The following is a 27,990-nucleotide window of genomic DNA, read 5'->3' on the forward strand; positions in this document are numbered from 1 at the left end:
TTCCTGAATTTCCATATATTTTAACGAATTTAATTATTTAAAAAAATTTAAATAAGAATTCTGAGAAAATCTGATTCTTCACAAAAATGTATTATAATTTTTAAAAAATCAATTAGTTTTCAAATTTTTAACTAATATTTGTGGACAGTTCAATTATTTTCTGTGCTTTTAGTGTATAATTATTTAAAACATTCAATTATTTTGAGAATTTTGATCTAAAATTCTTCGAAAATTCAATTATTTTCAGAAATTTTATTATTATTTTTAAAGATATTTGCATTTTATCAAGAAATTTTATTGAAATTAAATTGAAAATAATTGAATTATTCCGAAGAATTTTATCATTTATAAAAATAATTCAATTCTTGCATCGATGTTTATTAAATTTTTTTAAAAATAATTAAATACATTCGAGGAATATAGTTGAAATTTTGTTGAAAATAATTGCATTTTTCAAAAGAATTGTATTTATGGAGTTTTACTACATTTTTTTAAAAAATTAAATTATTCCCAGAAATGTTATTATAAAATTGTTAATTAACAACAGTTGAATTCCTTTCAAGAATTTTATTATGTATGAAAATAATATAATTGTTTCGAAGAAATTTCAAATTCTTCGAAAATTTGTGGATTATTTAATTGTTTATGTTGCTTTTGTATAGTTATTTAAAACATTCAATTATTCAATATTTTCCGAAATTTTATTACTATTTTTAAAAGTATTTGATTGCTTTTAAGATTTAAATGTTTCACAAAATTTCAATAAATTAATGCCAATTCTTTAATAAAATTTATTTCAAAATTTAAATGAAATTCAAAAATTTTTAAACAATAGAATTAAAATTTCTTAGAAACCTAATTTCTTCAGAATTATAAATAAAATTCTTTAAAAGTAAAATAATTTTTAGAATAAATATTTAATTATTATTAATTTCTTCAAAGCAATTGTAATTTTCGAAGAATTTGAGTTTAAAACCTTCTGAAATTTAATTATTTCTGAAAATTTGCAATTATTTTTAACTATAAAATCTTTTTTAAATTAATTAAAATTAGTAACTTTTTTTTACTGATATTCTGGAATTTAATTATTTGAAGTTAAGTTTATTATATATTATTATTAGCCTAATTTATTGTTTATTAAAAATAGAAAGAAAATAAGTGAAAGAAATACTGGAGAAAATTGCAAAAAATCTGAAAATAAGAAAATTGTGAAGAAAGAATGAAGATATCAAAAAGAATAAAGAAAATGAAATAAAAATATATTAATGATTAGTGAAGAAAGTGATTAAAGTAAAAAATAATTATTTCAGATGTGAGTGACACGAAGGAAAATATTCCACGAAAATTGCAACTATTATCATTGCTGCCAAGATCTCGAGCAAAACGTTTATTAAATCAGTGGCTGCATCCAATTAGTCTCATGTTAAGAGCAAGGGAACACGCGACAAATATTTTGTCTGGTGAAATTTGTCCAAATCGAAGTAGGCAACAACAACATCGACATCCTCACAGTGGTATTTATTTATTTATAAAACTACTTTTCTTTCAATTCACAATTAAAAATTTAAAAAATCTAATTAACTACTTCTTTTAGGAGTTTCCGCTTTTCCTTCTGCTAATCGATTATCTCCTTTGGACACTTTTCTAGATTTACTTACGGCGAAAGGTACTTTCATTATATTCTCAAAAACTCAATTTTTATGACTTGAAATATTTTTTTTGCATTTTCAAAATTTTAATTTTTACGAATTAAAAACATTTTTTTTTTATATTTTCAAGAAAAAACATCAATTCTTATAAATTGTAAAATTCTTGTCAAGAATTAAATTTTTTTTTAAAAATAAAAAATTTTTAATAACATTCCACGCTAGAATTCAATTATTTTATTTCAATTCAGCTTTTTATTCATAACTGGACTCTTAACAAGAGTTTTATTTAATTTTTTGAAAATAATTGAATTTTTACGAAGAATTTTATTAACTATGAAAATAATTGAATTCTTGAGCCGAATTTTATTAAAATATTTGGAAATAATTGAATTTTACTGAAGAATTTTATTATTAAAGAAAATAATTGAAATTTAGCGAAAAATATTATTATTTAAGAAAATAATTGAATTCTTGAGGCGAATTTTATTAAAATTTTTGAAAATAATTGAATTTTACTTAAGAATTTTATTATTTATGAAAATAATTGAATTTTACTTAAGAATTTTATTATTTAAGAAAATAATTGAAATTTAGCGAAGAATTTTATTATTTGTGAAAATAATTGAATTCTTGCGGCGAATTTTGTTAAAATTTTTGAAAATAATTAAATTTTTCTGAAGAATTTTATTATTTAAGAAAATAATTGAATTCTTGCGGCGAATTTTATTAAAATTTTTGTAAATAATTGAATTTTTCTGAAGAATTTTATCATTTATGATAATAATTGAAATTTTACTGAAGATTTTTATCATTTATGATAATAATTGAAATTTTACAGAAGAATTTTATAATTTATGATAAACACGATTATTTTAAAAACTTGAAAGAAAATCTCCTTAAAATTCAATTATTTTTAAAATTTTCAAGAAAATTGAAATAAATTCTTCAAAACAATTTAATTATTTTAAAGAATTTTAATAAAAATCTTGCCAATAATTAAATTCTTTTCTATATATACAATTTTAATTACATTTTCTGGAAAGAATTGAATTATTAAAAATAATTTTGATGAAATTCTTGAAATGAATTCTGGAGAAATTTATTGAATTCTTTTCAGCAATAATAGTGATAAAAAGTATTAAAAACCAAATTATTTTTCAGCAAGCCTCACGGAATTAGATTTTGGTTTATTGAACGAAGCAACTGTGACATCAATCGAAGATTTCATCTGATCTCATGGAATCTAAGTTTTATTTTCTTTTTTATTTGCATTTAACGTTTCCTAAAAAAAAAGGAAAAATTTCTTGATCTCAAAAGGTAAGAGTCTATTTCAATTTTCTCATTAACTGTGATTCGCAGTTATTTTCGTTTGTAGTGTAAAGAAAATCATTCAACGTTCTAAAGTACAATTCGTTATTTTTTTAAATGAATCTAATTTATTAATCTTATCTAATCCAATTGAGATCAATTTGTAGTTTGGCCTTCAAATTAATTTTGATTATTATTTTTTTTATTTTCAATTTTTATACATTTTTTTCATCAAAAAAATAATTTCTAATTCGAAATGAAAATAATCGAAATGAAAAGTTATTTATAATATGTAAAAGTTAGAAAAAAATTTTACTGATTGTTGAGTATGTAATAATTTTTGTTAATATTATTTATTTTGTTAATTAATTTTTTATGATTAGTTCTCGAAATGCATCGTATCGATTTTGAAATATAAATTGAATTGTTATTGATTATTAATTTACTTTGTTATTAATATTATTAAATGGAATAAAAATTATTCCTGAGAGTTTTTAAATACAGTTTTATTATTGTACTTTTGCTGCCTAACTTCTGTCTAAACTGTTTTTCTTTTTATCTCTTTCGCATTTTTCACGAAAAATTATAACATTTTTATTATTTTTTTTACTTTTTATTTTTTTAAAGTTTGAAAACTCCCAAAAAGTAATGGAAAAAATTAAAATTTAGGATTCATAAGAAAATTCTGAATTTTGGTGCCTTTTTTGTTTGTCTCAAACTATTAATATTGTATTTTAAAAGACTTGCGTCTACAATTTTCACAAATAAATAAACTTCAAAAGGTTTCAATTTACAATTTTAGGAAACTTTAATTTTGAATGAATTTAATTAGAAATTTTAATGAACTTAGATTTTTGAAAAATTTTAATAATTTAAATTCTTCTGAAATTAGTTTAATTGAATTTTTGAGAAGTTACAAATAATTACAGAAATTCAGTTATTTTCAAAAATAAAAAATTCTTCGCAGAAATTCAATAATGTTCAAAATTTTTTAGAAAATCTCGTCAAAAATTCAATTATTTTTCTAAGTAACAAAAATCTCCGAAATTTAATTATTTTCAAAAATTGTCCTCACATCAATTATTTTCAATATCTACTATTTTAATAAAATTTTCCAAATGAATTCAAATATTTAAAAAAATTTAAGAAAATTCTATGAAAACATTTAACTACTAGCCAAACTATCCGCGCGCAAGCGCGCGGGAATGTTGTATGGGGCTGCTTATTTTAAACAATTTAAAAAATTTTAAAGAAATAATTATTATAACCTAACAAAGAGATTTAACTAACTAAAATTCAAATAATTTCACTCAATGGTCTCAATTTAAATAGAATTTACATTACTAGACTTAAACTATGGCTAGAACAATTACAATTAGTATCTGGGTCAACTTTTGCATTGCTTATTTTATAAAGCCTTTTTAAATTAAATACTTTTTAAAGAAATAATAATTATTACACACTGAAAAAAGTTTTACTTGAAATAGCGATAAGTTTCTCTAGAATAACGAAAGTATTAATTGAAGCACTAAATAATTTCGCTACTAAAGTGAAATCTGTAGTTCATCCAGCTAAATATTTTTTGCCGTGCATAACGAAAAAAGAATTAAATTAACATCAGAATTTCTACATTAAAAAAAAACGAATTCAAATAGAAATTAATCATTTTACAACTTAACCAAATTCACCCCAGAAATCACTGAATTCGATAATTTAGAAGAAAGTCAGACAAAAGCAGGGTTCCTACAGAATCTGGAAATCATGGAAATCATGGAAATGGTATGGAATTTTTAAAAGGCTTCTGGAAATCATGGAAAAGGCCTGTAATTTTTAAAAAATTCTAAATTTTTTCAGTTTTCCATTTTTTCTCTTGAATAAAAATTCAAATAATAATAAAGCTAAATGGTATAAAAGAGAAAACAAATGTTGAATTTTAAGAAATTCAATTTTTCGGATTTTTGATAATTTTTAATAATTTTTTATTTTTTTCCAAAGAGTCGAGACAATTTAATAAGTAAAGTATTTTCCAAAAGCACAAAAATAATGAAGCTAAATCCCATAAAAGAGAAGAAAAAATGTTGAATTTTAAGAAAATCGGATTTTTGAATTTTTTCGAATTTTTGATAATTTTAGATTTTTTACCAAAGAGTCGAGACAATTTAATAAGTAAAGTATTTTCCAAAAGCACAAAAATAATGAAGCTAAATCCCGTAAAAGAGAAGAAAAAATGTTGAATTTTAAGAAAATCGGATTTTTGAATTTTTGATAATTTTCGATAATTTTAGATTTGTTACCAAAGAGTCGAGACAATTTAATAAGTAAAGTATTTTCCAAAAGCACAAAAATAATGAAGCTAAATCCCATAAAAAAGAAGAAAAAATGTTAAATTTTAAGAAAAACGGATTTTTGAAATTTTTCGAATTTTTGATAATTTTAGATTTTTTACCAAAGAGTCGAGACTATTAAATATATAAAGTATTTTCCAAAAGCACAAAAATAATGAAGCTAAATCCCATAAAAAAGAAGAAAAAATGTTGAATTTTAAGAAAAACGGATTTTTGAAATTTTTCGAATTTTTAATAATTTTAGATTTTTTACCAAAGAGTCGAGACAATTTAATAAGTAAAGTATTTTCCAAAAGCACAAAAATAATGAAGCTAAATCCTGTAAAAGAGAAGAAAAAATGTTGAAGTCGAGACAATTTAATAAGTAAAGTATTTTCCACATTAAAAAGTTTGACATTAAAAAATATATAAAAAATGCCAATACTTAACCCACAAAATTAAATTTTCAAAACAAACAAATGAATGCAGATAATTTGCTGAAACTTACGATTATTATAATGTATGTATATGTATATATGTATATTTCTATTTTCTATCAAAACGTATAAAAAACAAAAGAATAACTATAACTAACTTCAAGTGTGGACAGAGATCCGGAAATCTGGAATCACGACGATTATTATATATAATTTTCATAAATAATAAAAATTTCACAGGAATTCAATTATTTGCATGTTGAAAAATGTAATTATTCTTAAAATTTTTATTAAAATTCGTCAAAGGAATTCAATCATGTTTAAAAATTTGTTGATAAAATTCTTTATGAGAATTCAATTTTAAGAAACATTCATTTATTCAATAAATTATTTATTTTTGTATTTAAATCATTCCGTTTTCGTAGAATTTTCTAATAAAAATTGATTTAGAAATGAATTTCAATTAAAATTTGAAATAATATTTGAATTTTGAAAAGGTGTCAAATTTAAATTTTTGAAAATTATGAATTTTTCATTCTTTTAAATATTTATTTTATTTTAATATTTATATATTTTTTTATATTATTTTTAATATTTATTTTATGTAATAAATAAATATTTATTTAAAAAAGAAGTTGTTGATGTTTACGAATAATTTTACTTTTGAAGAAATTTCTAAATAAATGTAAATAGAACATTTTTTTCAGTATCTAACATTTTTTAGAATGAATCAAAATAATTTTTAGGATCAGGGAAAAAGTCAAAATTTTGTCTGGAAATCAGGGAAAAGCACAAAACTAAATTTTTGTGGCAACCCTGTATTTAATTATAAATTAAAATGAATATTTCATCATATCTCCAAAGTATTTTGAACGAACGGAGAATGCGTTTATTTTGACCATCTGTATTTTATAAACAAATAAATTAATGTATAATAAAAATAATAAAAATAAATTAAAAAAGCAATTTTTTTCAAATGTGATAGTGAAAAGAAAATTTGCAATTGCGTTAAGATTTTAAACAGAAAATAAATATCTTATTAATTTTTAATATCTGGCACACTTATTTAATATTCTATTCTATTTTCAGTCTTCATCTTCTGTTTGCTTCTCGACACGCAAGTTTAGTTTGAAATTTTCCCAAGATTCTCAATTAGAAATTAAAAATTGTTTTTCTTCGTTATATCAATTAATTTTTGAAAAAGCCCTCTGACAATTTTTCAAATACATTTGTTTACAATATTCAATTATACGAAATTTCAATTATTCGTTAATTCTTCAATTAAATATATTATAGAAAATAAAAACTTCAATCAATATAAAAAAATTCAATTAAACTTTTCCAAAAAAATTAATTTTAAAATTCAATTATTTCCAAAAATTTACGCTATATTGCTTTTAATATTTAATTATTGTCTAAAATTTTAACTGAAATTCATCTTTAGAATTCAATTATTTAAATACAAAAATAAATAATTTCTTGAATAATTGAATGTTTTTTTAAAATTCAATTCTCATAAAGAATTTTATCAACAAATTTTTAAATAATTGAATTCTTTTGAGGAATTTTTATAAAATTTCTAAGAATAATTACATTTTTCGAGAAATTTGTTTAAAATTGTGTTAAAAATAATTGAAATTCTGCTATGAATTTAATTATTTATGAAAATAATTGAATTTTTAAAAAGAATTTTATTATTTTTGAACATAAATAAATTTCTGCGAAGAATTTTATTACTCTTGCAAAATAATTGAATTTCTGCAATAATTTGTAATTTTTCCAAAATAAATTTTTTTTCATATTTTTAACTAAAATTCTTCTATAAATCCATTATTTTTAATAATTTTACAAAATGTTCTTTGAGAATTTTCAAATTCATTTGTTTACAATTAAATTTTCCAAAATTTCAATTATCCGATTCAATTAAATTTTAATAAGAAACCTTTTCAAAATTCAATTATTTCTAAAAATTCACGCTATGTTTTTAAAATTCAATTATTATCTAAAATTTTAAGTGAAATCTATTTTTCAAACAATTTTTATTAAAAATAAATTTTATTATTTATTTATTTATTTTATTATTATTTTTTTATTATTTATAATAATTTTTATTATAGAATTCAATTATTTAAATAAAAAAGTATAAAATTATACTTTTCGAGGAATTTCATTAAAATTTTATTTAAAATAATTGAAATTTAACATTGAGTTTTATTATTTACGAAAATAATTGAATGTCTAAAAAGAATTTTATTATTTACGAAAATAATTGAATCCCTGTCAAAATTTTATTATTTATGAAAATAATTGAATTCTTGCGGCCAATTTTATTAAAATTTTTGTAAATAATTGAATTCCTGTGAAATTTTTATTTTTTTATGAAAATAATTAAATGTTTATTTATATTAATATTTTTTAAAATAATTGAATTCTTTGAGAAAATTTCATTTAAATAGTAGATATTGGAAATCATTGAATTGAGAAAATTTTTTGAAAATAATTGAAATTTTGACAAGAATTTTATTAAAATTTTTGAAAATAATTGAATTTCGGAGAAGAATTTTTTTTTCTAAAGATAATTGAAATTTTCACGAGAATTTAAAAAAAATTTTTTGAACATAATTGAATTTCTGCGAAGAATTTTTTTATTTTTGAAATTAACTGAATTTCTGTAATTAGCTAATTAATTAAATTTACATTGAGAAATGTAACTATAATGTTAGAAGAATTTGAATTATTAAAATTTTTCATAAATCCAAGTTCATTAAAATTTCTAAATAAAATCATTCAAAATTGAAATTTCCAAAATTTTAAATTGAAACCTTTTTGAAGTTTATTTATTTGTGAAAATTGTAGACGCAAGTCTTTTAAAATGCAATTAATAGCTTGAGGCAAACAAAAAAGGCACAAAAAATTAAGAATTTTCTTATGAATTCTAAAATTTAATTTTTTCCAGTACTTTTTGTGAGTTTAGGAATCGTAGAATAGAATAGATTATAGAATAAATAGAATTCTATTGAAACGTCCAAGTCGAATTTTCAATCGACCGAAATAGCAAATATGGTCGAAGAAAATAAGAATCGAAAGAAATACTTCTCGGCATAAAAAATACTACTTTGGAAATTATAAAATATTCAAAACTAAAAGAATAAAATAAAATTTGGAAGAAAGAAAAATTCTAAAGATTTTAACCATATTTTAAAAAATGATTTCTATGGGACATTCTCCATGCACTCCGGTCTCCGGATGAACCTTAGTTTGATATTGTGTGGGGATATTGACATTCCATTTTTCCCCCTCCTGTGTTCTCTCCCCATACGAATGCGTAGCGAGACGCGAGTATCAGACCAGTCTCGTCTCTTCTATATTCCTTTCACTCACTCGTCACATTCACAATTTCACATTGTACTTCCGAGAGTTTCAGTGTTGAGTAATATAATTATCGCTTGTACAATTAATTATAAAACAAATTGTTACAATCAAACGTTTTACTGTTGAAAAAGGGAAATTTCCATTCTTTGTGCATCAATCGATTATTGAATATCACGCCGAGTCATTCAACAAGTTCAACTATTACATATTCATAAAAAATTTTTTTTAATCTCTTCCACCTGTAATAGTTTTGAGAGAAGAAATTAGAAAAAAATGGAGCTCATAAGACCGGACAATCCGTCAAAGTGCACGTGGAAGGCAAATTCTACGGATAGTCCTCATACAAATCGTAGCAAGTGAGTCAAATATTATCATTTTTTCTATTTTTATTTATTTTAAAGAGAAAATCACATTTGAATTTTTTTCCTTTTTCTTATTTACAATTATTTTTCCTATTCTTTAAATTTACCTTATTTACAAAAAAATTATCACTTTATTTAAATATATTCTTTTTTTTCAAAGTAATTTTCAGTTTTTCAGTCTCAAAATGACTATAATTGCATTATTTGATATTTTGTATTGTTTACGTTTCTTTAAGGAAAAGCTCTTGCAATATTTTTAGAAAACAATGTTTTTATATTATGAAAATAAATTATTTTATTCATTTTTTATATAAAGGATAAATTTTTTACTTCGATTTTATTCATTTTGAAATAAATAAAAAAATTAATAGAATTTAATTCCAATAAATTTTTAATTTATTTCAAAACTAATGAAAATAATTTTAAATATAAATTTTTATGTTCAAAATATAATATTCAGGGTTGACACAAGTCGCAGGAAATTCAGGGAAAAGTCAGGGAATTTTTATTAAAACTACTGGAAAAAATTAAATTTTTAGAATTTATAAGAACATTATGAATTTTAGTGTTTTTTGTTTAATAAAATTCCTGGCAAAATTTCAAAAATTTTCCTCATTTCAATTATTTTTAATATCTATTTAATAAAATTTTACAAAAGAATTCTATATTTTAAACAAAATTTTAATAAAAATTTCACTAATTTTTTAATTTTTTAATTAAGTTTCTCCAAAAAATTCAAATATATTCAGAGAATTGAAAAAAATTTTAAATAGTTCTGAGAAATTCAATTACTTATTTCGAAAAATTTAAACAACATTCTTTTAAAAATTCTATTATTTAAAAAAAATTTTGACAAAATTCTTTACAAGATTTAGTTAATAAACTTGCAATTTTAATCAAATTTTCCTATACAATTCAATTATTTTCAATACAATTCTTCTTGAGAATTCAATTATTTTCATAAATAAATTTTTTATGGGAATTCAATTATTTAAAAAAAATTTGAATAAAATTCTTCCCAAGAATTCAATTCTTTTAAAAAATAAACATTTTCACAGGAATTCAATTGTTTAAAAAAGAATTTTTTTTTAATTCTTCGTCAGATTTGAATTATTTTCAATTTCTTAATGAAATTTTTCGATAAAATTAATTATTATTTTTAAAATTTTTTTCTGAAATTCTGAAAAATTCAATTATTTAAAAAAAATTTGAATAAAATTCTTCACAAGAAATTAATTATTTTCAGGAATAATAATATTTTTCTCCGGAATTCAATTATCATTGGAAATAAAATTCTTTACAGGAATTCAATTCTTAAAAAAATTTTTTTTTAATAAAATTCGTTACAAGAATTTAATTATTTTTAAAATAACAAAACTTATCGCAGAATTTAAATTATTTTTTCCTACAATATTTTAAATATAGGTAATGATAGAAAATTGCATTTATTTTTAAATTTTTTTTTAAATTCACCGAAAGAATTCAATTATTTTTTTAAATTTTGATAAAATTCTGCATAAAAATTCAATTTTAAAAAATATTCAATTCTTAAATAAATTATTTATTTTTGTGTGTAAATAATTGAATTCTCGAAAAATTTTCTAATAAAAATTTATTAAAAAAATGATTTTCAGGTAAAATTTTTAAAATGTATATCTGTTTATAGCTTTTTTTCAAAGTTGGTCGTTATTTTTTATGAAAAAACTTTATATTCTAAATGTTTCTTGAACTTATTTTTATAGCAAAAGTTAACAATAAAAATAACGAAAACAGTAAAAAAAAATACACCAAATTGCGAAATTGTAAACAAAATATTATTTATTCCCAAAGTGAAAAAAATTCTATAACGGAAATAAAAAAGTAAAGAATGAAAAATAAATATGAAATATGCATCTAAATGATAAATAGTAAGAAAATAAATATGTTGAAAATATTTCGAAAAAGGCCAATTTACTATTTTTATTGTATTTTTCAGAAATTTTGAAATAAATTTGATTTTAATATTTTTTATTTAACAAAATGGAATTGTAAACAAATTATAATAGAATTTTTTAATAGATTTTTTTTTTAAATATTTGTGGAAAAATTGCAAATAACAAAATCAATAATACAAAAATATAGAAGAGAAATAAATATATAGAAAATGTGCAGTAAAAACAGGAAAAGAAGGACAAAATTGCAAAAAAGAATAAGGAAAATTTATTGTAAGAAAAAAAAGTAATTCTACAAATATAATAAACAACAATAATTAAAATAAACATGTAAATAAATATTAGCAGTATAAAAAATAATCACAATAGAAAATATAATAACAAGAAGAAATAATTAAAAGTAGAACATCATTTGTAGTATCTAGGTTCATTTAAATAATTATAAACTATAACCATTTCATTAGCTGAATGATAAAAGGATCGATTTTCTGTCCAACCAAGGTCAATTCTTGGCATTTGTTTGAAAAAAAGAAAATGATTTGAAAATGATAATAATTTTTTTTTCCACTTTTACATTGCACATATATATAAAATTTCTTTGAAACATTTTACAAAACTGTAGAAAATCAATGATTTTATGTTTATGTGCACATTGTAAAATAAATATACATACCTACATAGATATTAAAATTTAGTTCAAGATAAAAAGAATTCTTTCACACTCTTGCCTTTGTTTTGAATTTTTTTGTTAATTTTTCTTTGTTTTTAATTTTGTTATTTAATTAAATTATGAATTTTTTTAAATTAATTCAGGGAATGGAATTTTATCAAAAGTACTGGAAAAATATTCAATTTTTAGAATTTATAAAAAAATATTGTTAATTTTTTTTGTCCAATGTAACAGACTTAAAAAAAGAAATTGTATTAAATTTAATTTTAAATTCTTTCTATTTCTAACAATAATTAAACAAAATATAATTTTTATTAAATTTGTCAAAAAAATTTGAAAGAGAAAAAATTTCACATTCTTTAAAATAGTGAAAAATTAATCACTTTATAATTTTTTTTAATCCTTAAAATTTTTTTTTTATTGTTTTTTCACAAAACAAATTTGAATTAGTAAAAATTTGAACTAATTAGAAACAAAAGTGATACGAAATTTATAAAAATGAATTTTTAAATAATAAATGAAGTAAATAAAAAATCAAAAATAAATAAAATTTCTTTTCTTAGAAAATAAATTTTTAAAAAACCGTATTTTGCATTAATGTCAATTCGCTTTTTCCACAACAATTTATAAGTAACTATTTTTTTTTTAAATTTTAAATTAATATTTTTAATATAGATTGAATTTTAAAAAGTTTCAAATTGAAGATTTAAAAAAGTTGAATTGTAAAAGATTTTAATTGAAAATTCCGAATAAGTTAGTTTTTTGAAACATTTTTATTCACATTTTTTCCAACTATTAGTTATATTTGTAAACATTATAATATTTAATTGAAAAACTAAAATTATTCAAAATTTCGTGAAATTGTCTTGTAAACAAGTGGATTTTAGAAAAAATTTTTATAGTTAAATTTTCTAGAAAATAATTGAATTTTGAAAATAATTTTTAATAACTTTACAGTGTAGCAATTCTTAAAAATTATTCGATTTTAAAGGATTTGAAATTTGAATTTTTTTTTTAAATCTTCCGAAAAATAATGGAAAAATAATGGATAATAATTAAATATTTATTTCAAGAAATGTATTTAAGTTCCAAGTGATTTTACAATTAAAGATATTCCAAAAAAATGTATCATAAACATATTTTGGAGTTTCAATTATTTTTAAGAGTAAACTAAAATATTTTTAGGGTTTGGACAAAAGTCAAAGTTTAATCTGAAAATCAGGGAAAAATAAAATCAAGTTTTTTTTTTTTTGCTAATCTCAGAATGTAGTTGTTTAGTTGAATTTCTTGCTGCTAAATTTTTTTCAGTGGTAAAATGCGATATTATTTTGTCAGAAATATATCAATTCATTTCGTAATTTATTTATAAAAATTATGTAAACATATGTTCTCACAGGTGTTCGAAAGAAAAAAGTGAGAAAATAAAAAAAAAATTTACACTCAACAAGAACATTAAAATTTGCCTTATTTACATGAGAATTTGATAAAATTTTTATTTTCGATATTTTCATATTTTCAAAAATTACAAAATCGTTTAAAATTTTTAATAAATTTATTATTTATGTCTATATTAAAAAATTATTAAATTATTACCAAAAAATTATTACATATAATTTATTTCATAATTTATCTACATAAATTAACATGTAATAATTTAACTAACAAATTACTTATGTTAAATTCATATAATAGGTAATAATTACTAATTGTTTTTTTTTTTATAAAATATATTTATTATAATTAAATATATAATAATATAACTTTTATAATTTAAATGAATATATAGATATTAATTAATTACTATTTATAATTATTAAATAATTAAAGAAACATAAATACATAAGTAATTAGAGAATTAAATATACGAGTTAATAAATCATAAATAAAATTGTTTATAAAGAATTCAGAAGTGAATTTATTATACAAGTTTATTGATTAATTGCAAATGCCACTATAGTGTGTAAATACTTATAATCTATTGTATTGATTTTGTAAACAAAAATTGTCATCTGTTGCAAATTGTAAAACCTTGGAGAAATAACTGTTTCACTTCTGCCTTGGTTATTATTTGAATTTGTAAATATCTGGATCAGCACGCACAATATTTCTAAAAGATTCTTAACGGTGAATAAATTTTTAAAAACGAATTCAAAAAAAAAAAAAAAAAAAAATAGTTGAACTTCAAGTTCAAATTGAAAAGAATATTATTGGTCCTTTTTTTTCAATATTAACTATATAATTATTACTAAGTGATAAATTTGTATGAATATATAACTATTATCATTAATTTTAATTCTACCTTTTAAAAATATCACGAATATTAAGAAATAAATTACCAAAATAATAATAATAATTATTATTATTATTAAATTAAATTGTTAGAAAATATAAAAAATATTGTTATTATTATTTTGGTATAATTATAATTTCGTACAGAATATATAAATTTAATACTCGTGATATTTTTTAAAAGAAGAATTAAAAAGTAATAATCACATTTAAAGACAATTTAATTTTAAAGTAAACGAAGGATTTAGAATTAAATACTAGTGTGAGATAAAAGTTAATAGTTATCAAAAGTAATAAGTTTATTATTAATTTTATTTTTAAAATAATCCGAAATATTATTTTTAAAAGAAAAAGTAATAGATGATAAGAATATTGTTATTCTCCTTGACTGAGACAATTGAAGGTAAAGGAATTAAAAAGATTTAAAAGTTTATCAGCTTTAATAATAGTGAAAATGAGTCAAAATATTATTACTGTATTAATTTTTATTGCAATAAATGACAATAATGATAATAAAAGAATTTTTTTCTTTTTTTTTGCGTTTCGTCAACGCGCAACTTTCTTAAAATCAAATATTTTTTTAATAATAATTTAAAAAATAAAATTGTAATTACTAATAATTAATAATTTTATTTATTTAATAATAATAACAATAATATTAATTAAAAAATGTTATTACTAGAAAGAATACTCTATTTATACCTAATGTAAAAGAATTTATCAAAGTTGAAAAATTATTTTTCAGTATTCATTGATAAAAATAAAAAAGTTTGAAATTATTTATTTAAATAATAAATTATTTCAATCTATAATGATTTAAGTAAAATAAATTAACTGAATTTTAATTTATAGTTTTAAAACTAAAGAATATAATGTATATATTTTTAAATATTTAAACGAATTCTTCAAAAAATTATTAAATTTTAATAAATAAAAGATAAAAATTTCTATTACTTAAACACATTAAAATTAAATAATAGAGTTTAGACAATGTATTTAAATTTACATACGATGAGTGAATCACATATATCTAACACGTGTAAAAAGAAGACTCAAGATTTTTATTATTCCAATTATTTTTCAAGGATATTATAAGACGATCATTTATTTTTTATCCATTCTTTTTTTTACACTTTTAGAAATAAAAATTATGTTACAAGTAAAAAAACGTTTTCTTTTCTTCTCAAGTTTAGCTATTATAATATAAAAACACTTTTAGACTTTTTTTTAAACACAAAAATGCATTGAATTGACAATATATCCGGAAGAGAAATTTGCAAATTTTTGTTTATTTTACTTTAGAGTTGATTTCTTTTCATGAACTCTGCCAAAAGAAAGGCCTTGATGTAAAAATAATTTTTTTTACCATCGGAAAATGTTTTTTTTCGTTTTTTAAAAAAATTGGCTATCAATAATTATTATTATTATTATTATTATTATTATTATTATTTATAATTATTTATTATTATTTATAATTAAATAAAATTATTATCATTATTTAATTATAAATAAAAAATAATTTATTCCATTATTCGTAAAAAAAATATAATATAAATCCTAGATCTTTTTTTATAGTTTGTATTTGTTTTTGATTTCAGAGCCGCTGACAGAAAAACCACATTACCAAATATTTTAGAAGCAGTTGGTCAAACTCCAATGGTACGATTGAATAAAATTCCCAAGGAACACGGAATAAAATGCGAAATGTGTAAATATTAATTTAATTTATTATTATTATAAAAATAATAATAAAAATTAATAATCAATATAAATAGCAAAAGAAAGGAATTTTGTTATTTATATAAATTCTTAATTTTTCCACTTTTTCTTTAGCTTTCAAATTAATATTTCCCGAATTACATTTCAGAAATTATAAACTATTAATTACACTCAACAGAGTAGAAATAATATATTTTTTAATCACTTATTTTTATTAACTTTGTCAAAAATTAAAAAAAAATTCAATTATCTTAGTAAATATCAAAATTCTTTCCAGAAATTCAATTCTTTTCAAAACTTTTTTAAAAAATTCTCGTCAACATTTCGATTATAAATAGGAAAATTTTTCGCCGAAATTTAATTATATTTAGGAATTTTAATAAAATTCATTAGAAAATTCAATTATTTTCATAATAAATAAATAATCATATTCATGACAAGAATTTAATTATTTTCAAAAATTTTTCTTAATTGAATGATTTTCAATATTCTACCATTTTAATCAAATTTCCCAAAAGAATTTAATTATTCAACAAAAATTTTAATAAAATTCTACTAGAACATTCAATTATTATAAAAAAAAAAAATTTTTAATTTCACATGAATTCAATTATTTAAAATAGAATTTGCAAAAAATGTTACGAAAATTTTAAATGTTTTAAAATTTGACATTTAAATTCTTTGCAGTAATTCAATTATTTTCATATATTTTAAAATTCCTTTCAGGGATTTAATTATCTTCATAAATAATAAAATCATTCGGAGGAAGTCAATTTTATTCGTAAATAACAATATTTATCACAAGTATTCAATTATTTTCAAAAGTAATAAAATTCAATTATTTTCAAAACTTTTAATAAAATTCATGACAAAATTTCAATTAATTATTTTCAAAAATTTTTCTTAATTCATTAATTTGAATAACTATAATCATAATAAAATTTCCCAAAAGAATTCAATTATTTCAAAAAAATTTTGACAAAATTTACACGAATATTTAATTATTTTCTAAAATAATGAAAATTTCCCTGGAATTCAATTATTAAATATATAAAATTTACATAAATTTAAAATTTAATTTAAAATAAAAATTTAAGAAATAAAATTTAATATTTTAAATAAAGTTCTTTACGAGAATTCAATTTTAAGAAACATTCAATTATTCAATAAATTATCTATGTTTGCATTTAAATAATTGAATTCTCGTAGAAGTTTAAAAAAAAAAATTGATTTAAAAATTAATTTTAATTAAAGTTTTAGGTAATAATTGAATTTTTGAGAAGTAATTAACAATTGGGATTTTTGGAAATAAATTGAATTTTGTAAAGGTTTCAAATTAAAATCTTTGAAAATCTGAATTTTTTATAATTTTAATTAAAAATTCTGTGTAACTAATTTTTTTTCAAAAAGCTTAATCGGTATTTTTTAAAATTATTTCAAGTTTTTATTTTCTAATGTATATTTAATTGAAGAATTTCCGAATAATCGAATTTTCACGTAAAATTGAATTGTAAACAAATAAATTTGAAAATTCTTAAAAGAACTTTATTAAAAAATTATTAAAAATAATTGATTTAAAGAAGAATTTTATTTAAAAATTGTAGAAAATAATATTCTTATAAGTTATTGAATTTCAAAAGGTTTGAATTTAAAATTTTTGAAAGTCTTAATTCCAATGAAAAAATAATAATGACTAAATATTTATTTAAAAATAAATCAAAATAAATTATTTCAAATAATGTTACAATTAAATTTAATAAATGTAACAGAACATTTTTTTGACTACCTAATAATTTTTAGAGTGAATCAGAATATTCTTTAGGGTCAGGGAAAAAGTGAAAATTTTGTCTGGAAATGAGGGAAAAACAAAATAAAATTTTTGTGGAAATCCTGTATTAGTTATTACATTTTTTAAAATTAGAGTTGAGAGTTTACTACAAAAAAAAATTAATATAAAAAAATATATTAAACACATTAAAATTGGTAACGTAAAAATAGGTTTAGTAAAGATTCTTAAAAACGAAGATTTCAATTTTTTTTTTGTATTTTTTTCAAAATTACTAATTAATTATTTTTTATAAAACATAAATAATTAATGTAAAATGATTTGAAAAAAATGTTTTCAGTTGTGAAATGCGAGTACATGAATCCAGGTGGTTCAGTGAAAGATAGAATAGCAGTGAGAATGATTCAGGATGCTGAGGAAAAAGGTTTATTAAAACCGGGTTGCACTATAATTGAGCCAACAAGTGGAAATACAGGAATTGGTCTTGCAATGGCAGCTGCTGCAAAAGGATACAAATGTATAATCGTAATGCCACAGAAAATGTCGAATGAAAAACTTTATACGCTTCAAGCACTTGGCGCACAAGTTGTAAGAACACCAACGGAAGCTGCCTGGAATAGTCCCGAAGGTCACATTGCAGTATCGCAAAAATTACAAAGATCAATTCCCGACAGCGTTATTCTCGATCAAGTGAGTTTTCTCCTAGAATTCAAACACCTTCAATTTTTTTTTTTTTTTGCTGTTAAACTTTTTACAGAATCATAAATTAATTTAATTAATTATTAAAAGCAATTAATAACCATTAAATATAACTGATGGAAATTTCATTATTAAATTCATAACAATTTATAACTATTAAATAGTTATTAATAAAGGTTAACAATTTATTTATTTCAAAATATAAACAGAGGCTTGCAAAGAAAAGAAAATTGAAGAGAAATAAAAAGAAAAAAATCTAAGAATAATACTTTAATTAATAATATAATTAATATTTTAATAATCGTTGTATTCCGGTAATCTGTTCTTAGTTTGAAGTTAATTGCTGATTGTTTTTTAGTTTCCTAACTTCTTTAAAATTTTTCTTTTTAAATATTCTCAATTTAAAAAAAAAAAAAAAAAAAAAATTTAATTTTAAAATTAATGTATTGAAATTTGAAAATCATTGAATTTTTGCAAAGAATCTTATCAAAAAATTTAAAAAGAATAATTGAATTCCTTCGAAGAATTTTTTTATTTATGAAAATAATTAAATTCTCGCCAAGAATTTTCTTAAAATTTTTTAAAATTCTAATTAAATTCTTTTGAAGAATTTCATTTATATTTTCTTTAAATAATGGAGTTTTTTTCAAATAATTTTAATTGGCCATTTTGAAAACAAAAAAAATGAATTTTATAAAGAAGAATTTCATTAAAATTATATTGAAAACAACTTTGAAAATAATTGAATTTCTGAGGAGAATTTTATATTTATAAAAATAATTTAATTCTTGCGAAGAATTTTACTATTTTCAAAAATAATTGAATTGTTCCGAAGAATTTATTAAAATTTTAGGAAATAAATGAACTTTATGTAAATATTTGAAAATATTAATATTAAATTTAATTATTTAAAAATAATTAAATTCTTTCGAGGAATTCTATTAAAATTGTTTTGAAAAAAAAATCAAAATTTCTGCAAAGGATTTTACTATTATTATAAAATTATTTATTATTATAATTAAAATTTTAGAAAATAATTGAATTATTTTGGAGAATTTTATGAAAATATTTAAAAATAATTAAATTCTTTCAAGAAATTCAATTAAAATTGTTTAAAAAATAATTTAATTTCTGTAAAGAATTTTATTAAAATTAATTCAGTATATTCAAAATAATTGAATTCTTTCAATTTTTTTGACGAATATATTTAAAAATTGCATTGAAAGTAATTTAATTTTCTTATATAATTTTTTAAAAATATTTTGAGAACAATTGAATTATTTTTAGAGAATTTTAAATTCTTGTTGAAATTGAGTTTCATGGAAATTTTTGAAAACATTTAAATTCTTTCGTGTAATTGTATTTAAATTGTATTATAAATAATTTAATTCCTACAAAGAATTTTAGTATTTATAAAAATAATTAAATTGTTTGGAAGAATTTATTAAAATTTTAGGACATAATTGAAATATTTTGAAATATTTGAAAATATTATAATTCTTCCGAGGAATTCAATTAAAATTGTTTTGAACATAATTGAATTCGTGCAAAAAATTTTAATTTCATATTTAATTAATTAATAATTAATTTAATTAATTTAATTTTTAATTTTATTTATAGAAATAATTGAATTATTGCGAAGAATTTTACTATTTATAAAAATAATTGAATTGTTTCCAAGAATTTATTAAGATTTTAGAAAATAATTGAATTTATTCGAAATATATTAAAAATTGTTTTAAAAATTGATTTCTTCCGAGTAATTCAATTAAAATTGTTTTGCAAGTAATTGAATTCCTGCAAAGAGTTTTACTATTTATAAAAATAATTCAAGTGTTTCGAAAGATTTATTAAAATTTTAGAAAATAATTTAATTATTTTGTGAAATTTTATAACGAATTAAGGGCATTTGAACCATTATGACGTCATAGGTTCTGCAAAGCATGTGTTTTAAGGCTGTGACGTCATCATGGTTCAAATGCCCTTAAGAGAAAAATTAAATTTGTTCGTGGCATTTTATTGAAAATAATTGAAATTTTGCAAAGATTTTACTATTTAAAAAAAATAATTGAATTTTTCAGAAGGATTTATTAAAATTTTAGAAAATAATAATTATTTCGTAAAATTTAGTAAACGAATTAAGAAAAATAAAAAATTAATAATAATTATTAAAAATAATAATGATATAATATAGTTAAAAATATAAATAATCAGATTCATATTCAAATATACAAAAATAGTAATCTACTTCTAACAAAAAATTTACCATTTAATTACATAAACAAAAAAAAGTTTTTTTTTACTTAAAATAAATTACACTGAAATACAAAATAATTATTTCTTTTTATTTGCAAAATTATCAAGCTCACGGTTTGAAGAAAAAATACTGTAATTATACATTTAAATTTAAACAATTCTAACGCTAAATATTAATGAATTACGAATTCAAATTAAATGCAAATGGAAATTATAATCAATTTCAAATACTTCCTATTGAAGATGATGAAAAATCTCCGCGTTAAATTTATTAAAAAGAATTCTAGAAAACAAATACCTATATTTTTAACTTTAATAGTTCAGGAAGATTGAAATAAAATATTTTTACTTAAATTAGATTTTAAAATTGAAAAAAGAAATAAATATAAAAATATCCTGTTGACAAAGAGTTTGATTTCACAAAATATAAATTCCCTATCTATTACATGCGGTTGAACAATATTTAAATCCGGTTTTTTTTGTTCACTCTGCTTCGCATTTATTGCATAATACATTTATATTAGATTTGCTTATCAAAATTATTGTGGCTTTCAAATCTTTTTTCTTTTTCAAGATTCTATTTTTACTACTAATTCTTTTTTTTTTATTTTTAACTCGTTATTTATTTCCAAAATTTATCGGTTTCAATTCTATAATCTGCGGTATAGGTAAAAAGTTAAAAAAAAAATACGTACGTCAGAATTTTATGTAAATCTTAATAAATGTGAAAACTTTTTGAGGTCATTTTATCATCTACATGGTTGCGAAATTACACATTTATTTCCTTTTTATATTCTTAAAAGAAGTCACTTGAAAACTTTTATTTCAAAATTCACGTAAATTATTTATTTCGACGATACTTTTTTTCAACTCAAAATTGCGTTTTCTGCTTTGAAATTTTTCAATTTTTTTCAATTATTACATTAGGATTAATATTAATATTCTTGTTATAATTATTATTTTTTTATTATCATTACTATTATTATTATAAATAATCCCTATTAATAATCGTTGTATTCCGAAAGTCTGTCCACAGTTTGATTTTAGTTGTTTTTGTTTGCTTTTTTCTTAATTTTTGTTCATAAATGTTTTGAATTTCAAAATTAATAAAATTCTGGTTTTTATGTTTTAAAGATTATGCATTAATGAAATTTATTGAAAAAAATTGTTTTTAATTGAAAATGGTATTAATTTAATTTTTAAATTCAATTTAACATTCTAAAGTATAAAAATAAAGAAAAAAAATTAGAAATCATTTTATTTTCCATAATTTAAAATTAATAAGTGAATTTTTTTAAATTTAAAAGATAATATTTTTTGCTAAAAAAAGTGTTGCAATTTTTGTAATTTTGAATCTGAAATAATTTAATTCTTGCATAGAATTTTATTACAATTTTTTGAAAAAAACTTTTTAAAAAATTTAAATTCTTTAAAGGAGTTCAAAAAAATTGTACTGAAATTAATTGAATTTTTCTAATAAGAGTTTTATCAAATTTAAAAAAAAAATAGAATTCTCTCAAGGAATTTTATTAAAATTGTTTTAAATTATTGAATTTTATCAAGAAATTGTCATGCAATTGAATTGAAAATAATTGAAGTCTTTAGAGAAATTTTATTAAAAATGTATTGACAATAATGAGATTTTTGCAAAACACTTTATTATTTATGAAGATAATAAAAGAAAAAATACATATTCAATTGTTTCGAAGAAAAGTTTCATTCTTTTGAAGAATTTAATTAAAATTCTTTTTACTGAAAATAATTATTTATTGAATTCTTCTAAAGAATTTTATTAAAGTGTTTAAAAATAATTGAATTCATTCAAGGAATTTTATTAAAATTTTTTTTAATAATTTAATTTTACTAAGAAATTTTATTGAGCTTGTATTAAAATAATTATATGTCTCAGAAAAATTTTATTATTTATGAAAATATTAATTTTTTTATATTTATATTTATATCACTATAGAAGGGCAACGCCCTTTATTAAAATAATTGAATTCTTGACAAGGATTTTATTAAAATTTTAGAAAACAATATAATTGTTTCGAAGAAATTTAAAATTCTTTTGAGGAATTTAGTTGAAATTGTATTGAAAATAATTGAAATCTTATAAAGAATTTTTTCGAAATTTTTGATAATAGATAATTGATTTCTTTTTAAGCATTTTATTAAAATTTAAAAAAAAATAGTTTAATTTTTTCGAGAAATTTTATTAAAATTTCATTGCAAATAATTCTTTTAATTCTTGACACGAATTTTATTTAAAAATAGAAGTTGATATTAGAAATAGAAAATTTTGTAATTACATAATTATTAAATCATTGAAATTTAATTAAAATGAATCGTAAATCAAAAATTTTAGAAATAGAAAAATTTTTAAGTATAGTTACTAAAAATTACTGTTTTCAATTTTATCCTTTATTATTTTTAAAAAATAATATGAAAACAAATAACGTCTGTTGAGGAAAAAAAATATTTACAAAGAAATTTAGTTTGATAAATTTTTGAGTTTAATTATTTGAGAAATATTTTTCATTTTAGTACACTAATGCGGGAAATCCGTTGGCGCATTATGATAATACAGCAATGGAGATTTTTGAGCAAGCTGGAGGGAAAATAGATTATTTGGTCGCTGGAGCAGGAACTGGAGGTACTATTAGCGGTATTGGTCGTAAGTTTCGCGAATTATCGCCTAGTACAAAAATAGTTGCTGTTGACCCAGAAGGCAGTATTCTCGCTGATCCTCCAGAATTAAATAAAACTCCGGTTACATTTTATGAAGTCGAAGGAATTGGGTAAATTTTAATTTCTAATAATAAAATTCTCTATTCTTATTTTTAATTTTTATTCTACTTCTTTTTTACAACAATTTATTTATTTTATTCTTGAAAAACTATCATTAAATTATTAAAAATAATGGATTTATAGAAAAATTTTAGTTAAAAATATTTTTAAAAATTGAATTTTTGAGAAGTTACAAATGATTGCAAAAATTCTTCTTACAAAAGTTCAATTATGTTCGAAATTTTAAAAAAATTCTCGTTAAAATCACAATTATCTTTATAAATAACAAAATTCTTCTCCAAAATTCAAATATTTAAAAAAAAATTCCTCATTTCAATGATTTTCAATATCTACTATTTTAATAAATTTCCTGAAAGAATTTAATTTTCTAATAAAATTGTACTCAAACATTTACAAATTATTTTCATAAATAATAAAAATTTCATAGGAATTGAATTATTAACAAAATTTTTTATAAATTTCTTTTCAATACTTCAATTAATTTCATAAATAATAAACTTTTTTTATGAATTCAATTATTTTTATAAATAATAAATTTGTTTTAGGAATTCAATTATTTTCATAAATAAAAAAACTCATCGCAGAATTTTAATTATTTTTTGTACAATTTTAATAGAATTCCTCGAAAATGTAATTATTCTTAAAAATTTGATTAAAATTCGTCAAAAGAATTCAATTATTTAAAAATTTATTGATAAAATTCTTTATGAGAATTCTATTTTAAGAAGCATTCAATTATTAAATAAAATATTTACTTTTGTATTTAAATAATTGTATCATTTTGAAAAGGTTTCAAATTAAAATATTTGAAAATATGAATTTTCTGTACTTTTAACTGGAAATTTTGAAGAATTAATTTTTTTGAAAAAGTTTAATTTAATTTTTTTAAAAAATAATTTCAAGTTAAATGGAAGTTACATGGAAATTTTTCCAAACTTTTGGGATTTTTTTAACACAATTTCATGAGAATGTTTCTAAATTCATAGAAAGTTTTTGATAATTTTTTAGAAAAATTCCATTATCTATTTTAGTAAATTTTTCTAAATAATTAGTGGAATTTGCTTCTTAATTTTTCTTGGGAAAATTTCTAAAATTTCTTACAGTTTATTTATTTAAAGAATTTACGAATATTCGAAATCTCAATCCTGTGGAAAAATAAAAATAATTAAATATTTTTATTTAAAAAAGAAGTTATTTCGAATAATTTTGCGATTAAAAGAAATCGTAAATTTAGATTATTATATGTAATTAATTAATGATAAAATAATTTATTTCAATTAATTAAATAAATTTATTTTCAATTTGCAGATATGATTTTGTACCCACTGTTTTGGATAATAAAGTCATTGATATGTGGATAAAATCGAACGATTGCGAATCATTTATTGCTGCGCGGAGTTTAATAAAAGATGAGGGTCTTCTCGTCGGAGGAAGTAGTGGAGCAAATTTATCGTCTGCCTTGAAATTGGCGAAAAATTTACCGGAAGACAAACGTGTTGTTGTCCTATTGCCTGATGGAATTCGAAATTATATGACGAAATTCATATCCGATTATTGGATGGAAAGTCGAGGATTTTTGGTAAGAATTAGAAGAAATAATTAAGGGGAAATTCAGGTTTCTCCAATAATTTAGAGATCGGATAATAATTTAAATAAAAAAATTATTTTAAAAATGTTTAAAATATTTTTAGAAACAATTTAAAAAGGTTTAATAAAATTCTTTGAAACAATTCAATTATTTTTGAAAATTTTAATAAAATTATCGTTGAAAAATTTAAATTATTTTTATAAAAAATAAATTTTCTGGAGGAGTTTAATTATTTAAAATACAATTTTTAATTAACAAATTACTCAAAAGGATTCAATTATTTTCAATATAATTATAATTAAATTCCTCGAAAGAATTTAATTATTTTCAAAATTTTTTATAAAAAATGCTTCAAAAAGATTCAGTTATTTTAAAAATTTTTAATAAAATTCTTCGTAAGAATTGATTATTAATTCCACAAGAAATAACATTTTTCACATGAATTCAATTATTTAAAAGAAGTTTCATAAAAATCACCTCAAGAATTGGTCGAAAATTGAGTTTTGCTAATTTTACTTTCAATACAATATTGTAATTAAATTTCTCGAAGGAATCCAATTATTTTTAAAAATTTTAATGAAAAATGCTTCAAAAAAATTCATTTATTTTCAAAAATTTTAATAAATTTGTTCGAAAGAATTCAATTATTTTGATAAATAATAAAATTCTTCTCTGGAATTCAATTATTTTTGACAATTTTTAATACAATTCGTTGCAACTGTTCAATTATTTTCATAACTAATAAAACTTATCGCAGGATTTAAATTATTTTTAATAAAATTTTAATTGCATTCCTTGAAAAATGAAATTAATCTTAAAATTTTTTATTAAAATTCTTCAAAGAATTCAATTATTTAAAAAAATTTTGATATAATTTGTTTATTACAATTTAAAAATTAATTTCATTACATTTAAATTTCTTGAAAGAATTTAATCATTTTCAAAAATTTTAACGAAATTCTTCGTAATAATAATTTGGCAAAATCCAATTATTTTTAATATCAATTATTTCAATAACATTTCCCAAAAAAATTTAAAGATTAAAAAAAATTTTTTGCAAACATTTAATTATTTTCATAAATAATAAAATTTTCACAGCAATTCAATTATTTAAAACACAATTTTCATAAAAATTTTCGAAAAAATCAAATACCATTTTAAAATGATTTCTATAAAATTCATCGGAAGAATTCAATATCGAAATTCTTTGTAAAAATTTAATTTTCATAAAATTATAATAAAATTTTTCATTACAAGTTAAATAAATTAATTTCAAAAATTCAATATTTTTTAATACAATTTTAAAAAAATTTCTCGAAAATTGCAATTATTCTTAAAAATTTTAATAACATTTTTTTAAAAGAAAAATTAATCTTTTTCAAAAATTTTAATAAAATTCTTCATTAGAATTTAATTTTAAGAAATAATCAATTATTCTATCAATTACATATTTTTGTATTTAATTAATTGATTGAATTTTCGTAGAAATTTTTAATAAGAATTGATTTAAATGTGAATTTCAGTTAATATTTCAGATAGGTAATAATTGAATAATAGAAGAGTTATTTTTATTTTATTTATTGTATGAATTTTTAGAAATAATTTTGCACTTCAAGAGGTTTTTAAATTAAAGTCTTTGAAAATTTTAATTGTTGTAAATTTTATTAATTTAGTATTTCGTAACAAATTATTAAAGTATTAATTGAATAATTTAATTTAAAAATTGAAGAAAAAATTATTGAATTTTTGAATAATTTAATTTAGAAATTAAGAGAAAAAATTAGTCTTTTGAAAAATTGTAATTAAAATTTTTTGAAGAGTGATAAATTTTCGTAAAAATTTTGAAAAAATTAATTAAATTTTAATTGAAAATGTTGTCAAATTTATTTGACATGAATTTTATATTTTAAAGAATTGTTTTTTATTTTTAAAAATTATTTTTAAATCAGTTTTTTAAATAATCGTCAAATCTTATTTTTCGATATCAAATTTTTTTTGTTATTTCTTTTCAGTCTTAAATCTACTTTTTAAAAATTAATTATTGAATGCAAAACCTGTTATTGCAGCTTAAAAATGAAATTTTTTTGCAGAATCCTCCAGAGCCGGTAGAAAGCAATAAATGGTGGTGGAATCTTCCAGTATCCTCTATTCATTTTAGTAAACCAACTAGTTTATCAAAAGAATCAACTTGCGAGGACGCTATTAACATTCTTCAGGATGGAAAGTTTCATCAGCTACCAATCGTTGATCAGAAAAACGAAATCTTGGGTTTCGTTTCATTAAACGAAATTTTAAGTTCATTGATATCAGGAAAAGCAGTGAAAACAGACAACGCAGAAAAAATAATGTCCAATCAATATCGAAAAGTAGTTTTATCAACTTCTCTCGGTCGTCTTTCGAGAATGCTTGAAAAGGAACATTTCGCTGTGATTTTAGATGAACATAATGACGGAGCATTTGTTGGAATTGCAAGTCAAATAGATTTACTTGAATTTATTAATAAAGGTCAAACTAGTAATGGCGAGGTACACACAAATGGCACAAAGTGTACCATTGTAAATTCTAGTAAAAACGGTAATTAATATCCACAATTAATTACCAATTAATGTACACGCTGTGTGAACTTTGGGTGACAAAATCAGTTTAATTTTATTTACACAGTTGATTCATTTTTATTTTTTTATGAAGTTTTATTTCATTTGTTTGAATCTCAATATCGTTTCAAAAGATATGTTTTTTCAGTAAAGTTATTGCAGTAAAGTTATTGCAGGGATCACAGTTAGTCCCCTTAT

At 19.2% G+C, this 27,990-nt stretch overlaps 2 protein-coding genes across 2 annotated transcripts in view; both read left to right on the forward strand.

Annotated features, from left to right (window-relative positions):
- LOC122503325 (protein pigeon) overlaps window positions 1-3,184 on the forward strand; it is a 30,747-nt gene extending 27,563 nt beyond the window's left edge. The window contains exons 8-10 of the mRNA XM_043613818.1: window positions 1,311-1,514; window positions 1,595-1,666; window positions 2,811-3,184. Coding sequence (XP_043469753.1) covers window positions 1,311-1,514; window positions 1,595-1,666; window positions 2,811-2,881 — 347 coding nt within the window. The 3' untranslated portion in view covers window positions 2,882-3,184. The remainder of the gene's footprint in view (window positions 1-1,310; window positions 1,515-1,594; window positions 1,667-2,810) is intronic.
- A 5,847-nt stretch (window positions 3,185-9,031) lies between these two features.
- LOC122503374 (cystathionine beta-synthase) lies at window positions 9,032-27,971 on the forward strand. Its single transcript, XM_043613881.1, has 6 exons — window positions 9,032-9,446; window positions 15,941-16,050; window positions 18,188-18,537; window positions 23,347-23,600; window positions 24,919-25,189; window positions 27,289-27,971. The coding sequence occupies exons 1-6, from the start codon at window positions 9,364-9,366 to the stop codon at window positions 27,778-27,780; spliced, it is 1,560 nt and encodes a 519-aa protein (XP_043469816.1). The 5' UTR covers window positions 9,032-9,363; the 3' UTR covers window positions 27,781-27,971.
- Window positions 27,972-27,990: the final 19 nt, after the last annotated feature.

Source organism: Leptopilina heterotoma, unplaced genomic scaffold (genome assembly GCF_015476425.1).
Source record: "Leptopilina heterotoma isolate Lh14 unplaced genomic scaffold, ASM1547642v1 Lhet_26, whole genome shotgun sequence".
NCBI lineage: Eukaryota > Metazoa > Arthropoda > Insecta > Hymenoptera > Figitidae > Leptopilina > Leptopilina heterotoma.